The 14,796-nt window shown below is 34.1% G+C and overlaps 1 protein-coding gene across 6 annotated transcripts in view; it reads left to right on the top strand.

The window, feature by feature from the left end:
- Nucleotides 1-14,796, top strand: part of LOC115214792 (receptor-type tyrosine-protein phosphatase T) — a 426,610-nt gene that overhangs the window by 160,175 nt on the left and 251,639 nt on the right. For all 6 annotated transcript variants that reach the window (XM_036505346.1, XM_036505347.1, XM_036505345.1 and 3 more), the window contains 7 exons: nt 1,377-1,614; nt 4,231-4,451; nt 5,466-5,535; nt 9,399-9,505; nt 10,059-10,254; nt 11,561-11,651; nt 11,950-12,220. In XM_036505346.1, the coding sequence (XP_036361239.1) occupies nt 1,377-1,614; nt 4,231-4,451; nt 5,466-5,535; nt 9,399-9,505; nt 10,059-10,254; nt 11,561-11,651; nt 11,950-12,220 (1,194 nt within the window). The remainder of the gene's footprint in view (nt 1-1,376; nt 1,615-4,230; nt 4,452-5,465; nt 5,536-9,398; nt 9,506-10,058; nt 10,255-11,560; nt 11,652-11,949; nt 12,221-14,796) is intronic.

Genomic DNA, 14,796 nt, shown 5'->3' with positions numbered 1-14,796 from the left:
CGCACAAGATCTGGTAGAGCGTTAGATAGTAAGAACAACGTGATAGTATGATCTGTTTGGAAGCTATTGATCCAGTGAGTCGAAAGTCGACTGGATTTGATAATAGAAACGCATGCCAAATGAAGTGATATTATGGGCAACTATATTGCTTTCATCAATTTTTCTGTGAATATATTGGTTGCTGACACAGATGAGTCTCTAAAGAGTTTGACATTACGGAAACCGTGCTGGGGTCGTTAAAGAGAGAGATTGGAGTTATTTGAGGACATCGATATTGGAAGTGAAGCAGGTCGATAGTTGGAGATGGGGAGGAGAGGAAGCCTGCTTTGGAAATGGAACGCAGTGCATTTCCACAAGTCAGTGTAAATCCCTTCAGGAAGCGTGAATTTAAAGAGTTTAATCAGAAAAGCGGTTAACCCGACTTCACGTGTGTAATGATCGTGTGTAACGGAAGGGAATTGCAATCTATCAAGTTTGTCCCTTTTAGTTTCTTTAGCAGTAAATGACCTTTGAAGCTAATATTGTGAAAACTGGATGCGTTGCTGAGCATCGTTTCCATTTGGGACACTGGAGAACTGAGTGGTCTTTTTCGAAAAAGCTATCATAACATTTTGGAATAGTGTTGGTGGCTTGGTCAGTTTAAAGTGACCGAATGTACTTTCGTACTTTGCCTGTATATGTACATGACTTTGATGAGTTTGGTGGCGTGGAGTGGTAGATTGGTGGGAGATATTTGTGCAGTATAGAGTTTGATGCAATGTGCAGTATAGAGTTTGATCAAAGTGGCTTTGTTTGAGAGTAGTGTATTGTTCACATAACAAACACTGTTGTGAGAGAGTCGAGGATTCTGCAAGGTTGATGTAGATCATCATCATCATCATCATCTGCATCAAAGTGTATAACCGTGACAGCGAAGATGGATGATGAAAAATTTCTGTTTCTGAGAGAACAGGCGGGGGGGGGGGTTAGTGTTAAAAGCTGATTTGTGGGGTCTAGATTTGCACAAAATCCTTGGACTTTAGAGAAGAGAAAAGAAAATTTTCCAGTGACTTTAGTTCTGTTTGTATGCAAGTTGGAGGAGTGCCGGGTGAAGGTGCGTCGAGATCTTTGTTTCAATCCTGGCCAGAGAGAGCAGACACTGGTAAAGTGCTGAATGAGCCAGGTGGTAGCGTTAAATAAGGTGGCTTGTACCCACCCCTCCACTCACTTTTCACATTGGGGCGAGTATTCCTTGGTTAACGACATTACATTAGAAAAATGAACTATACTTAACATTTATAACTCGTCTGTCCCTCTGTTGTTACTTATGTTTTTCTCTGTTTTACATTGAATGTGCTCTCTTTTCTAATATTTGTTTCTTTGTTTTCTCATTTTAGGATCCGCCCAAAGGATCTTGGAATTGTGATAGCATAACATTATACTTAATTCGATTCACAAGTTTAAAGTATGGAATTGCTCCGAGAGTCATAAAAAGGGAGGGAAACACTGCCAAGTTTCTTACTATTCAAGATCTCGAACCAGCAACCTCTTATTGTGTTGATTTAATGTTTCATACAAATAAAGGCTTCATTAGCCCGTATTCGGATAGAAAATGTGTCACGACACCAGAGACAAGTACGTAACTGTCTTACACTAATGCTATTTGCCATTCATTGATTTACCAATCTCTGTGAAAACGCACACATTTAGTTAGTGTTATAAATTCTGCAAACTGAACAATTCAATAAGGCATGTAATTGAATAAGTCTTGTAAACTTTAAGCCATTATAATTCAGTAAACTCTATATTCTAGACAGCTGCAATGTAGCACTGTTGTAGAAGTCGGATAGATAAATATTACTTGTACATGATCAGAACAGCTTCTCAAAACGATGATGTGATTACATAAAGAGAGGAAGGTGTATACATTGCCATCGTTATCTAATAAACACACAGGTTAATAAGGTTCCCGTGAAGAGATTCTGATCGGGTATCTTAGATTATTACATTGTCCTTTCGTCGAAAAGAAAATTTGTGTACGCTGTGTAAACAAGAGTTGAATTCATAAATAAAATATTAAACTCTTGTGAACCGAAATACGAAGCAGATAGAGAGACGCTGTGCTTTTTATAGCAATACATATATATATATATATATATAAATATATATATATATAGATGGAAGGAGAGAGAGCGCGCGATAGCAGGAAAGGTGTTATTGCATTTTCTATTGACTCAGATGATAAAAGCAGAGATGATGCTTGAGTATCAACGATAACAATGTTTCAGATCCTTGGATCTCTCCTCCAGATCCAATACAGATATGGGTTTTATCAGGAGAAAATCTGACAAAAAGCTTTCTCTAAGAATGAAAGTTGAAATCTATTTCTACTTTAAGCAATCTGATATATTGCAACCTAATAAAATTATTGTTCTATAAACAGATAAATATATGTGTAGATGTGCATATAACTATATACATCCACACTTATTGTAAATAAGATAAATCTCTCTCTCTATATATATTGTTTACGTATATTCATGCACACATACATACACATTCATTTGTGTATATATATATATGCATATGAGTATTCACACACATATATGTAAATACATACGCACACATGTATATGTATACATTGATATATTTCCATCATAACTGAAACTTCAGCTACGCCTAAGACTGCTCATTCATTGGAAATTATTGTTTACTGAGCTAAAGTGTAAAATCTTTATTTTAGGCTTCTAACCATGAACTTGTGATGATCGTCTATATTTTTCAATGGCTTAAATGACATTAATAAAATGGAATAAAGTACCCTAATAGCTCGACGAATAATTGTATTATTTGCTAAATATTCGGAAATTGTTTTATGGGATAATGTATGGTAAACATATTTTTTCAAAGTTCATTTTCAACTGAAAGAATATAATACTTTTACGAACTGTTACAGTTGATGTCTAATTTCAGTTTCCACAGTTTTCTCCTTATTATAGACATTTGTGACACATACGCTAATCTCTACAACATATCCCAGCTTCATAAATTAACTGTTATTTCTCATCCTACAACTGAGGCATTTGCTTTCCAGCTTGTCTTTTACCCTGGTTTTTTTAGAAATCTATCACAAGTTACATGCCATTTCTAATTGTTCTTAGAGAAAGAGAAGCTGATATTCTATAAGCATTAACATTAAAAACAAATGTGTTCGTGTGCATATATCTAAAATGTCTGTTATATTATATTTGTATATAATTGCTTATGTTCATCCGTTTACATTTGCATGTATGTATGAATGTATGTATGTGTGGATGCATGTATTTATCTGTATGTTCTCTTCTGTTTTTATTTAAAATCTTTATCTGAGGAAAGTGCTGGTTTCTAAAAAAAGATAGAAAGCTTCATCATTGGAATGTAGGTAGTAAAATCAGTGACACGTTTTAAACTTGAGAAAAATCTTTCTCTTATTTTTACCGCTACACTAACGGATTGTGTTTGTAATGTGTAAGTTGGTTGACTTCTTTTTCTGGAAACTCTAGCTTATCCAAATTATCACTTGCGCATTTGCTCACGAGACCAAGTGCCCCTGTTCTTATTGGTTTCAATGTGAATTATCTGAATCTAGACGCTGGAGGTTTCCAAGAAGTTGTCCATAGTTATCCTCTTTCTCTCTGATTTTCAAAGAGATATTCACATCATAGGACAGCTGATCTTTATGATGGTACATACTATATGTATGTAATTATTTATGTTTATTTCAACATTTCGAGCCAATAGAGAAAGAGTCGGTTTCTAACATAGATCCAATGATCCTTCATTGAAATTTCGAAATCAACCGGGTATTTTTGTATGTATGTATACGTGAAGATTTGTATGTTTTGTTTTATGCATGTGTATGTATTCTCATGAATATAGTTGCATGACTAGACATGCTCATATGTACTTAAATGATAAACTTCTGGAAAGTTTTACAGATGTTTACAGTTCCAATGATGGCTAGGGTATATAGTCTTCGAATCAGCTTTCTTTTTTCTGAATTTGAGAAATGTATGTATGTATGTATGTATGTATGTATGTATGTATGTATGTATGTATGCATGCATGTATGTATTTATTCATGCATGCATGCGTGCATGCATGTATGCATGTATGTATGTATGTATGTATGTATGTATGTATGTATGTATGTGCGTGCGTGTGCAGAAATTTCGGTTTCTGTAATTTTCTGAAATCTATTCTGTGTTGCAGAACCACCACCACCAAAGAATTTAATGTTAAAGAAGCGACTGAGTACTTCAGTTGTTGTAAGCTGGGAACAACCGGATAATCCCAGGGGTAATATTACAAAATATCAGATCATGTACTGGGGAATCAGCTCGACAGCGATAGGACATGAGGTGGAATCCTCCGGGTATTACAATGAATACGCTATTACGGGTCTGAAGCCATACTCGATTTATAAACTGCAGGTAAGGTTTTCTATTTTACACCGTCGCACTCCATTCTTACACACATACATATCTGCATACACACACACACACACACACATATACACACACACACACATACACACACGTCTATCCATCTATGCATCCATCCATATATGTGTATGTGTGTGTCTTTGCGTGTGTGTAGTCATTTTCTCACAGTTTTCTGTGTTTTATTATTAAATGTGAACACAAAGACCTAGCAGTGTTTTGTGCCGTTCACGTCCTTCTGCCGCTCTCCCGCGAGAAGCTGACCAAATCAGTAGCTGACCTATGTATTGTAGTCAATATAATCCAGTAAAAGCTTTGACATCGGTGCCCCGGGAAAGCCACACCCCAACGCCTGAAATCAATTAAATACAATTTATGCAACCCTAATATATACTAATTGACTATTCGCCTACTAATATAAGTACATCCTCCTTTATATGTACACATACACACAAACATATATATGTGTGTCGTCGGCATAGAGGAGTTTTTCCTTGGCTTTCATAATTCGGAACAAGCAGGAAAGAAAGGGGTATTCTTAAACTGTATACCTATTCCGAATTCGTGTAACTGAGAGTCCGTCGCTAAAGGCATCCATGTACCAGCTGGTGGTGTTGAACCAGGCTGCTCTGTTGAAAACATTTCGATCTTGAACCCTCTAGCTATCTTTTCTCATGTTATGAGATCGAAAGTGGGATGTCCTGGAGGCCCGAATAAACAATATAGCTTCTGCTGCCAGCTAATGTTCCTTTTCAGATCATTAAGAACATATATGATTACTACTTAAACTAGCGATGAAACGTTAGCTATTTGCAATTACGTGAACAAATTCGGAGAGAGAGAGAGAGAGAGAGAGAGAGAGAGTTAAATATCTTAAGCTTCCCTATTTCATCGTGCATGCAATGGCAATGTTTTTCTACATTTTATTCAGACCGTATTTGTTTCTTATGTTAATGTTATTCATGCTAATCAAGAACTACTTTTCAACGAAATCTTTCGATGCAGGTTCGTTCAATTAATGGTGCCGGTATCGGACAGTCCGGAGAAGTGCTTTCTTTTACCACTGACCAGTCTTGTAAGTTCACTGTCTTAATTTCTAGAAACTTTTAATACATATTTCTGTTTATATACAAGGTTATTAACATTCTTAAGCATGTGACAGTGTTTCGATCAATCCAATCAAATGTCAGCCAGCATAGGAGAATCAATGCAACGGGACTTTCAACGCCCTTACATTTCCTTTTCACACACACACACACACACACACACACACACACACACACACACACACACACACACACACACAATATATATATAGGAGTGGCTGTGTGGTAAGTAGCTTGCTAACCAACCACATGGTTCCGGGTTCAGTCCCACTGCGTGGCATCTTGGGCAAGTGTCTTCTGCTATAGCGCCGGGCCGACCAATGCCTTGTGAGTGGATTTGATAGACGGAAACTGAAAGAAGCCTGTCGTATATATGTATATATATATATGTGTGTATATATGTGTGTATATATGTGTTTGTGTGTCTGTGTTTGTCCCCCTAGCATTGCTTGACAACCGATGCTGGTGTGTTTACGTCCCCGTCACTTAGCGGTTCGGCAAAACAGACCGATAGAATAAGTACTGGGCTTACAAAGAATACGTCCTGGGGTCGATTTGCTCGACTAAAAGGCGGTGCTCCAGCATGGCCGCAGTCAAATGACTGAAACAAGTAAAAGAGTAAAGAGTAAAAAGTATATATATACATGCATACAAAATATCAAGTAGTAATGCAGTGCAATTTTCAGCTGCACAAAAAATAAATAGAATTTTTACCAGTTGGGCATATTGATATAATTTTTCTCAAATACTTTAACAGAGCAAAAGGATGGAAGAAATTCATGTTGTCGCTATTGTAGCTAAGAATAGACTACACTCCCAATAATCGCATGAAGCCTATTGGGCTCATAATGTTATAAGGGATTGTAATTCATTTCTAATTCAATTGTCTCTTTATCAACTACTAAATCTAAGACTAGATGATTGTGTATTTTGAATAAAGGACAAGAGTTGACAGCCAATGGCTAGGTATGGTCATAAATATTATGATACGTATCCCCTTTTCGTCAGGGAGGAAAGAAGACATTAAGATAGTCAATTGGATATAAAGTAATTGTCTAAAAAAGAGGCTGGGTAGGGGAAAACTTTAAATCATGATGTTAATTACCAGTTAAAGGGGGAAAGACGCTAAGAAACCTAAGATGTTATACAGAGGAAATTTTATTTTTAAACTATTGTTATGATGTATAAAAAATAAAATTTAAGATTTTCAAAAATGATATCATAACCAAAATAGGTAAAATGTGTGTTTATATCAATTATAAACATTATATATTATAGATAATGTTAATTTGCATGTTTCCATTTTGTTATACGGTATAGATATTTAATATATTGTAATGTAGTTCATCCTGTGCTGTTTTTTTGTGCTCAAAACTTTCTAACATTCTGAATATTACAAAACCTCAATGTCGTGAAATGAAACCCTAAATATAGTTTTATATTGAACAGTTATAGCATATCCGTCAGGCATCGAATTATTAGTTATGCTTATAAAGAACTCATCTAATTTGTTTAACTTCTTCAGTTGTCGTCAATACTCCAAGTATTCACATATTAAAAAATGTTAAAACTTTGGACAAGCAGCTTCCAAAAATGCTTTTATCTTTATTTCCATTTGTACGAGATGACTCGAATAATTGATTTATTCACACTTGTATTTATTTTAGTCCTTTTGATTACATACCATGACAACGAGCCACATGCGAGACTTAACGATATAAATAATAAAGACAAATAGTTTTACCGTTACAGAATACGCGCATTTCTTGCAGAAAACATTCCAACAAGTGAAAATGTGATATATCGTACATTATGAAAAGAATAAAATAGCCTAACAAACAGCAAAAATGTCATAGATGTTAATGTCTAAGGATAATTGAAGCGTTTAAAGACATTCATTTGATGCTTATTTGTGCCATAAATTTATTGGCTGTTAATTTATTTCAGTTTTCGTACTCCATTCTCACTCATTTCTATTTTTGTATCACTTTGTTGTGATATTTTACCATCATCGATCTGATGAAACATCTTCAGTGTCTAGTTGTACTAACCATCAGGATTCAGCCGTAGTTTATTTTCAGGATATGATTATAATTACTCTTCAGGATATGGTAGTTCTTAACCCCCAGGATAAAGATGTATTTAATTTTCAAGATATAGAAGCAGTTAATCCCCATAATATAGTTGTAATTAATGATACAGTTCTAATTAATCCTCAGGTTACAAGTGCCAAATACAAAACTTGTTAATGACCGAAATCATTGCATTTGATGATCCCCTGTTTAGAATAAGAATTCAAAATTTACGTTAAAAGGATCAGAGAATTAAAACCTTGACACATCGGAGTTTGATTTATATTCCCACATAACGCATCATTGTCCTTAGTTTGGATGCTGAACCATGTTGACAGTTCATCTTAGACTTCTTAGATTTTGGAGAAAATCTCCTATTCTAAATATAGTTCCACGTATTTTACTGAATATATAAAATTGTTACACATAAATGTAATATCTTTTTCGAAAATGAAGCAGATATCAGAGTAAAGCAATTTCTAATGGTTTTATTTATGTCATATTCCTTAATCTGGAACTGAGACAGGAATTTGTATTGGGTTTATCAGGAGGAAGCATATATCTAGCTTTTTCTGCAAAGCTCATCTGTATGAAACTAACATTGATGTTTTTATGCAGCTATTTAAATTTTGTTTCCAAATAGTACGATATTTTAGGATGCCAAATCTATCAACAAACATTCAGGCTGCTGCGCCGTTCAGCCGGATCTACATTATCAGTGATGCAAATCTGATAACTATCCATTACTGATTGAGGCTAATATTTCAATTATCTAAGGGACTAAAAAATAATAGTAAGCAATTGATTATAAAGTGAAAGCCTTTACTTATTCTATAATATATCCTTCATTTGAGATATGATAACATATGATTTGATAAATATGTCATTTTGAACAAATGTTTTTAATGTAACTTAGAAAGTAAACCACGTAATTTTATACAGATTAATATACATTTCTAAAATATAAAAAAAGTAAAGTTTCATCGGTAAATATCACAAGGCAGTTTCTCTGAAACTCCAACGATTCTGCTAAGTCAATACATAGTAGTAAATGGAATAGGAAGAGATCTTCAATGTAAACGAAGGCAGCAATGCAAACAGTGTATCATCAGATAAACTGATAAGCTGTTCTGGATATAGTTTATGCTCGGTTATTCACAAAGTCGGTTCACTCATCCGTACGCAAATGTATTAACACTAACAGTTTATTGTGATGAAAAAAGAAGTGAATATTTTTATAGTTGGTATTTACATTTACCTTCTCAGTTATTCTTGTAATCTAACACCTATTCAGGAAAACTCTTCACTTGCAATTGTCTTTACCTATTTACAGTGAAGTACCTACAAAGTCTCAGCGAAACGAGTATCAGGTTAACTTTCTATAGCAAAATTCTTCAATATATTTACGTAATAATATATTTATAAATATATTCTGTAAACATATATTTCTATGGAGATTAATTGTTAAAGTGCTATGTATAAATATTTGTTGTATAAATAAGTGCATGTTGCTGGGTTCCATTTCACGGTATTTAAATAGTTTCTCCATTCAATGATGACAGAATATCCTATAAATGAGATTTAAAAAAAAATCTATTATTCATAATTGCATATTTTAGAAATAGCAAAATGTTTCATTCATTGAGTTGTTTATTGAGTTCTTTTCTAAAAGTATGCTTGATTCTGTTGTTATATTGTCAATTTGTGTTTGTCTATATATTTTGCAATTCTCTATAAGACTACTTGAAAATATTTTCCAGTACCCGGCCCGGTAGGAATGTTCAAGAATATAAGTAGAACATTCAATTCCATTACACTTCAGTGGAGTGAACCACCGCACCCCAATGGAAATATTCTATTCTTCATGGTAGGTTTTGTGCTGTTTCTATTTGCTGTTTAACGCGACTATTTACTCACCATTTTGTATTGAATATGCATCATATCTCATGAGACATTGCATGTGTAAAGAATCTCGAAGCTATTGTCTGTGTATCAGATGATCTGGATTCATAAGATACGAAAACAACTCTGTTTTTCTTTTCAATATCAATTTGAAGCTCCATTGACAATGCTTTGAATAAAATTTGATAAAAATAAACAACGTGATTCTTAAATTTTATCATATTTAACTAAAACGAAACCCAATTGGATCTCGAACAATTTTATCATAAAGTTCTTTATCATTTAAAAGTTTCCTAATGTTTTAAAAATAAAACAATGTATTTCGTTTCTCAGTTGCTGATTTTCTGTTCATTTCTGTTTCATTTTTTCTTTGCCTCTTTCCACCTAAATTAGCTTCAACATAAATGTTCAATACTACATATGTCTCATAAATGATGCAAATTGATCTCAACTAAACATTTTATCTGTTAATATAAAATTAGCCGATATTAATAGCTTATTTGGTTATTGTTTCGTAGCTCTCCTGCCATTCTGCTGACAGTATGGTGAAGAATAAACCATATTCCGGAGGTGTCTTTAAGATCCCTTCAAAAGTGTTTACTCAAACGGTAGAAAATTTGCATCCAGCGACTGAGTACGACTGTAGTATTAATGCCAGTACGAGTAAAGGAAGTGGACAACGGCGACAGTTAATTGTATGGACTAAAGGAAAAGGTATCGTTTGTCTTTTGATTTACTTCTTCGTGAATTATTCACCCTTTGCAGAGAAAATATTTCTAGAATGTTTTTTATCCATACCGCGGTATGAGGATATTTTGAAGGATTACAAATCCTTCAGGATCGTGTTTGAAATTTACTCCAAGCAAATTCTGTAGTTCTTGAGAATTGTCGATATTTTCATAGCCCAACATAATGAGTGTTAGTTAGTTGATGACGTCATCACATTTTTAGTAAAACTGGTTGTGTTGAAGTGGTTTCCAGTTCAGTTCCATTCTGCGGTACCCTTGGCAAGTGATTCTTCTCTAGGCCATGGTCGACCACTACCCTACGGTTGAATTTAACAGGCGGAGAGTGTGCTTAAGCCGGTCGAATATATATGTATGCGTGTGTGTTTCTGTGTTTGAGCCTCAGTGCTTGAGGACCGATGATGGTTTGTTTCCATCTTTGTAATTTAGCACTTCGGGAAAGAGATCTATAAAATAGGTAACAAACTGAGAAAATTAGTACTAGAGTCGATTTGTTCCAGTAAATCCTTGAAGCTGTTGCTCCATTATGGCCACAGTTCAATGACTGAAACAAGAAAGAAGATAAAAGTTATATACATATATGTGTGTTGTATGTATCTGTATGTGTGTGTGCATGTACACTTGTATGTGTATGTAAGTGTAGGTCCGTATGTGTTTCGGTGTCGTCTTGGCAATGTGTAATCGTTGTAAATGAACGTTACTGTTATAAAAGCGGTTTAATTCGTTTCTGAGATTTTCTGTAAGACCATGTCTAGTCCAGGGGGAAATATTACGCTGCTTAGAAACATCTGATAGTTGGCGACTGGATAAGCCCCTGGCCACAGAAAATCTACTTCAATAAACTTCGTCCAATTTATGTGAACAGGGCAAAATGGAGATTAAAGTATTATGACGACGATGATGCTACAGAGGAATAATTAATGAATGAAACAACATTTAGTAAATATAAAATCTCATTTGCTGGAATGTACCACAGTCTCTCGGTAGATACACGTATGGACACGAATGTTTTGGCATTTTTCAAATCTGAAATTTCTTCCATTTAAAATCATATTGCTTTACAATGAAGCGTTCGGCAATTCTTTCATAATTTAATACATCGTTTACATCTCGATGCAAACACTAGAATTCCGTATTAATTTCTTTCTGTAAACCAATACTATCTACATAAAGATCCTATTTTTACTTAAACTATATGTTGCTGGTTTGATGAAGCAACGTTTCTTTAGTTTTCTGCGTCTGTATTTATTTCTTTGAATGATTTTCAATTTCAGCCCCACTCACACCACACAATCCCAAGATAATAAATCACTCCGACAATTCAGTGACCGTTGAATTGAAACCTCGATATGATAAAGACATAAGGTAAATATTGATAATTATATTTATATTTATATGTATATACGTAAAGTTTGAATTTGTGGTTGCTGGAAACTTTAAAGACAGACATATCAGTTTTAGATACCATTATTATTCCTGTGTGTTGAAATTCGGCTGACTAAATTATTTTCAGAAGAAAATATGTTGGTAAAGAAATATAACTTTAACTCGATTTTAAATACCATGTTCGTATCAATATATATTACTCTCAATATTGAATGCACAACTGAACATTCTGTAATCTTCTTGGAATCAATTGTGTCTTATTTGTTATTTCTTGCAGTTTCTATCGTTTGATAGTGGAGAGAATTACTAACGATCATGGCAGAAAGAAACGTTCTTTGCCAGCTAAAATTGCCGATGTAACTGCGGACTATTACTCTGCTCTCAATTCTAACGACAACTGTTATGTCACTGCCCAATTCCCACCCTCCAATGTTCGAAGCCCATTCATGATCGGGGATAACTTGACCTACAGTAACTACTTCAACGGTCCTCTACAACCGGACTATGCCTATAATATATGGTTTGGAGCATTCTCAACAGTGGATGGGGTAAGACAGTTTTATGAAATAAAATGCTATAAATGTTTCTCTATCTTTCTAGTGAGGGGTATTTCCATGAATTAACTCATGTGAAACAGTTGTGAATGTTCATCTTCATAGAATATTAGTAAACCAGCCAAAGAATCAATAGTCCGTCCATTGAACTGTAAGTAGAGGAGTCGGGTGCTTTAAAATTGTGTAACCCAATAAGAAGACTCATGGCATCTAACGCTACTTGTAGCCCGGTATTAGAATTCTTTTCTATTCCAACAGTCTAATCTGTTGAGTGTATATGAAAATAATAATAATAAGAAGAAGAATAGGTGGGTAAAGAAAATAATTCATGGACAATTTCATAGGGGTGTTGAAGATAAGATAGAGAAAAAAGGTGGCTATTGATGACTAAAAGCGATTTAAAACCGGAAACTGAGACTCTCTGTGCTTCCCAAGAGCAAGCACTAAGAATAAACTACATAAAATACAGAATAGACAACACACCAGGAAGTGATAAGTGCAGAATCTGTGGACAAAATGGTGAAACCGTATGGCATATTACCAGTCAATGTACACCACTAGCCCAAAAGGAATATAAGAGGTGCCACGACAATATAGCAAGGGTTGTCCATTGGACATTTTGCAACAAATATGAACTTGACAGAGCAAAAAATTGGTACGACCATAAACCCGAAGGCATCATAGAAAACGATAATGCAAAGATCCTGTGTGATTTTATGATTCAGTGTAACCATGAGATAGAGACTACGAAACCAGACAGTCTTAATTCAGAAAGAAAGTAAACTATGCTGGATCATAGACATAGCATGTCCAGCTGACAACAAGGTATGCGATAAGGATGAAAGAAAAGTTGAGAGATATGACAGGTTAGCTTGGGAAGTTTAGCAGTTGTGGTCGATGAAAAAGGTAGCAGTACTAATAATTGTCGGAGCCGGGGAACAGTGAGTAAAAATCTTGAGAAATACATGGAACCAATAGAGGCTGCCATAAGAGTGGAGCACTTGCACAAAACAGCACTGCTTGGAACCGCTCGAATATTCCGGAAGGTGCTCGAAAAATAATGGGTGTTACTTTAGTTCCCTGGTAGTCAACAGCTGACACCGTAGTATATTTCCAGCGTTAGAAGCGGTGTAAATGCAATAATAATAATAATAATAATAATAATAATAATAATAACTATAACAATAATAACAATAATAATACATGCACTTCTAACTTGTCTTTTGAGGTCTCTGGATGAGACTTGGAGCCAACTTGTACAAATACAAAGCAAAAGTCAAACATATATAATAATAATGATAATAATAATAATAATAATAATAATAATAAATAATAATAATAATAACTATAACAATAATAACAATAATAATACATGCACTTCTAACTTGTCTTTTGAGGTCTCTGGATGAGACTTGGAGCCAACTTGTACAAATACAAAGCAAAAGTCAAACATATATAATAATAATGATAATAATAATAATAATAATAATAATAAGAAGAAGAAGAAGAAGAAGAAGAAGCAGAATATTAGTCTGGCGTCATAAAAACTGGATGTTGAAACGCACGAAGAAGGCCGGAGGTCACTAAAATTGAAAATTGTGTATCTAAAGAAAAATTTAAACAAGAAAAGAGAAATGACAAAGAAAAGAAAATGTACGGTGTGTTTACGAGAGATGTGAACTCCAAAACAGATACAGAGGATCGGTGGTTATGGATGTGGAGGATTGAATTGAAGATAGACAGCAGAATCATTCACATGCGCAGCTCAGGACCAAGCGTTAAAGACGAACTATATGAAGTGCAGAAAGTTATTGTTTAACAGGGGTTGTGAGGAACTGGGTAGGAAAACACCCTTGCTTACATGCACAAACTATATATACATACATGTGTACATATATATGTACGCAATTTTCTAGAACTGAGTTTAAAAGAGTAATTTTTCAATTAATTTCTGTATAAGTGGTAAAACCAATATTCTTTATAGAAATGTTCCTGGTCAAATCAGTTTTCCGTTGTTTCTGAATAATTCCACTTTATTATCATACTAATGGACATTTGGAAATTGCCCATTTTCATTTCGTTTTCTTTCCACTTTTGATTCAAATAACATTTGTTTTCAAAGTAATTTTATTTTCTACATTTTTTCTAAATTTCATGTTTTATTTGTATTTTTATATTGACAAAACAACTTCATTTTTCAATTTATATTTTTGATTCCATTTAAGTTCACTTTTAAGTTTCAATTTTTTCATTATATTTTTCATAATTTTTCCTCTCCGTTCATCTTTGTTTCCGTAATAAATTTAATATAAAATCTATATTTCATTATTACATGATCTATTTTGCTAGAGTTAAAATTCTTTGTGTCAAATGAAACGAACATTTTTTGTTTCACATTTCATTGACTGCACAACAAAAATAATACTATTTTCTTTGGAAAAGGCAGGAAGTTAATGTGTGGAGGAGTGGAAGAGATTCATTGATGACAGACTGTTACTATTAAACACTTCTGTCAAGATTGGAAAAAGAGGCAAAATCGAACTTTTGTACACACAATGTAAAGCCATAAT

The sequence above is a fragment of the Octopus sinensis genome, linkage group LG8 (assembly GCF_006345805.1).
Source record: "Octopus sinensis linkage group LG8, ASM634580v1, whole genome shotgun sequence".
NCBI classification, from domain to species: domain Eukaryota; kingdom Metazoa; phylum Mollusca; class Cephalopoda; order Octopoda; family Octopodidae; genus Octopus; species Octopus sinensis.
Note: the sequence above shows the minus strand (reverse complement) of the source record. Positions and strands in the feature narration are given on the sequence as shown.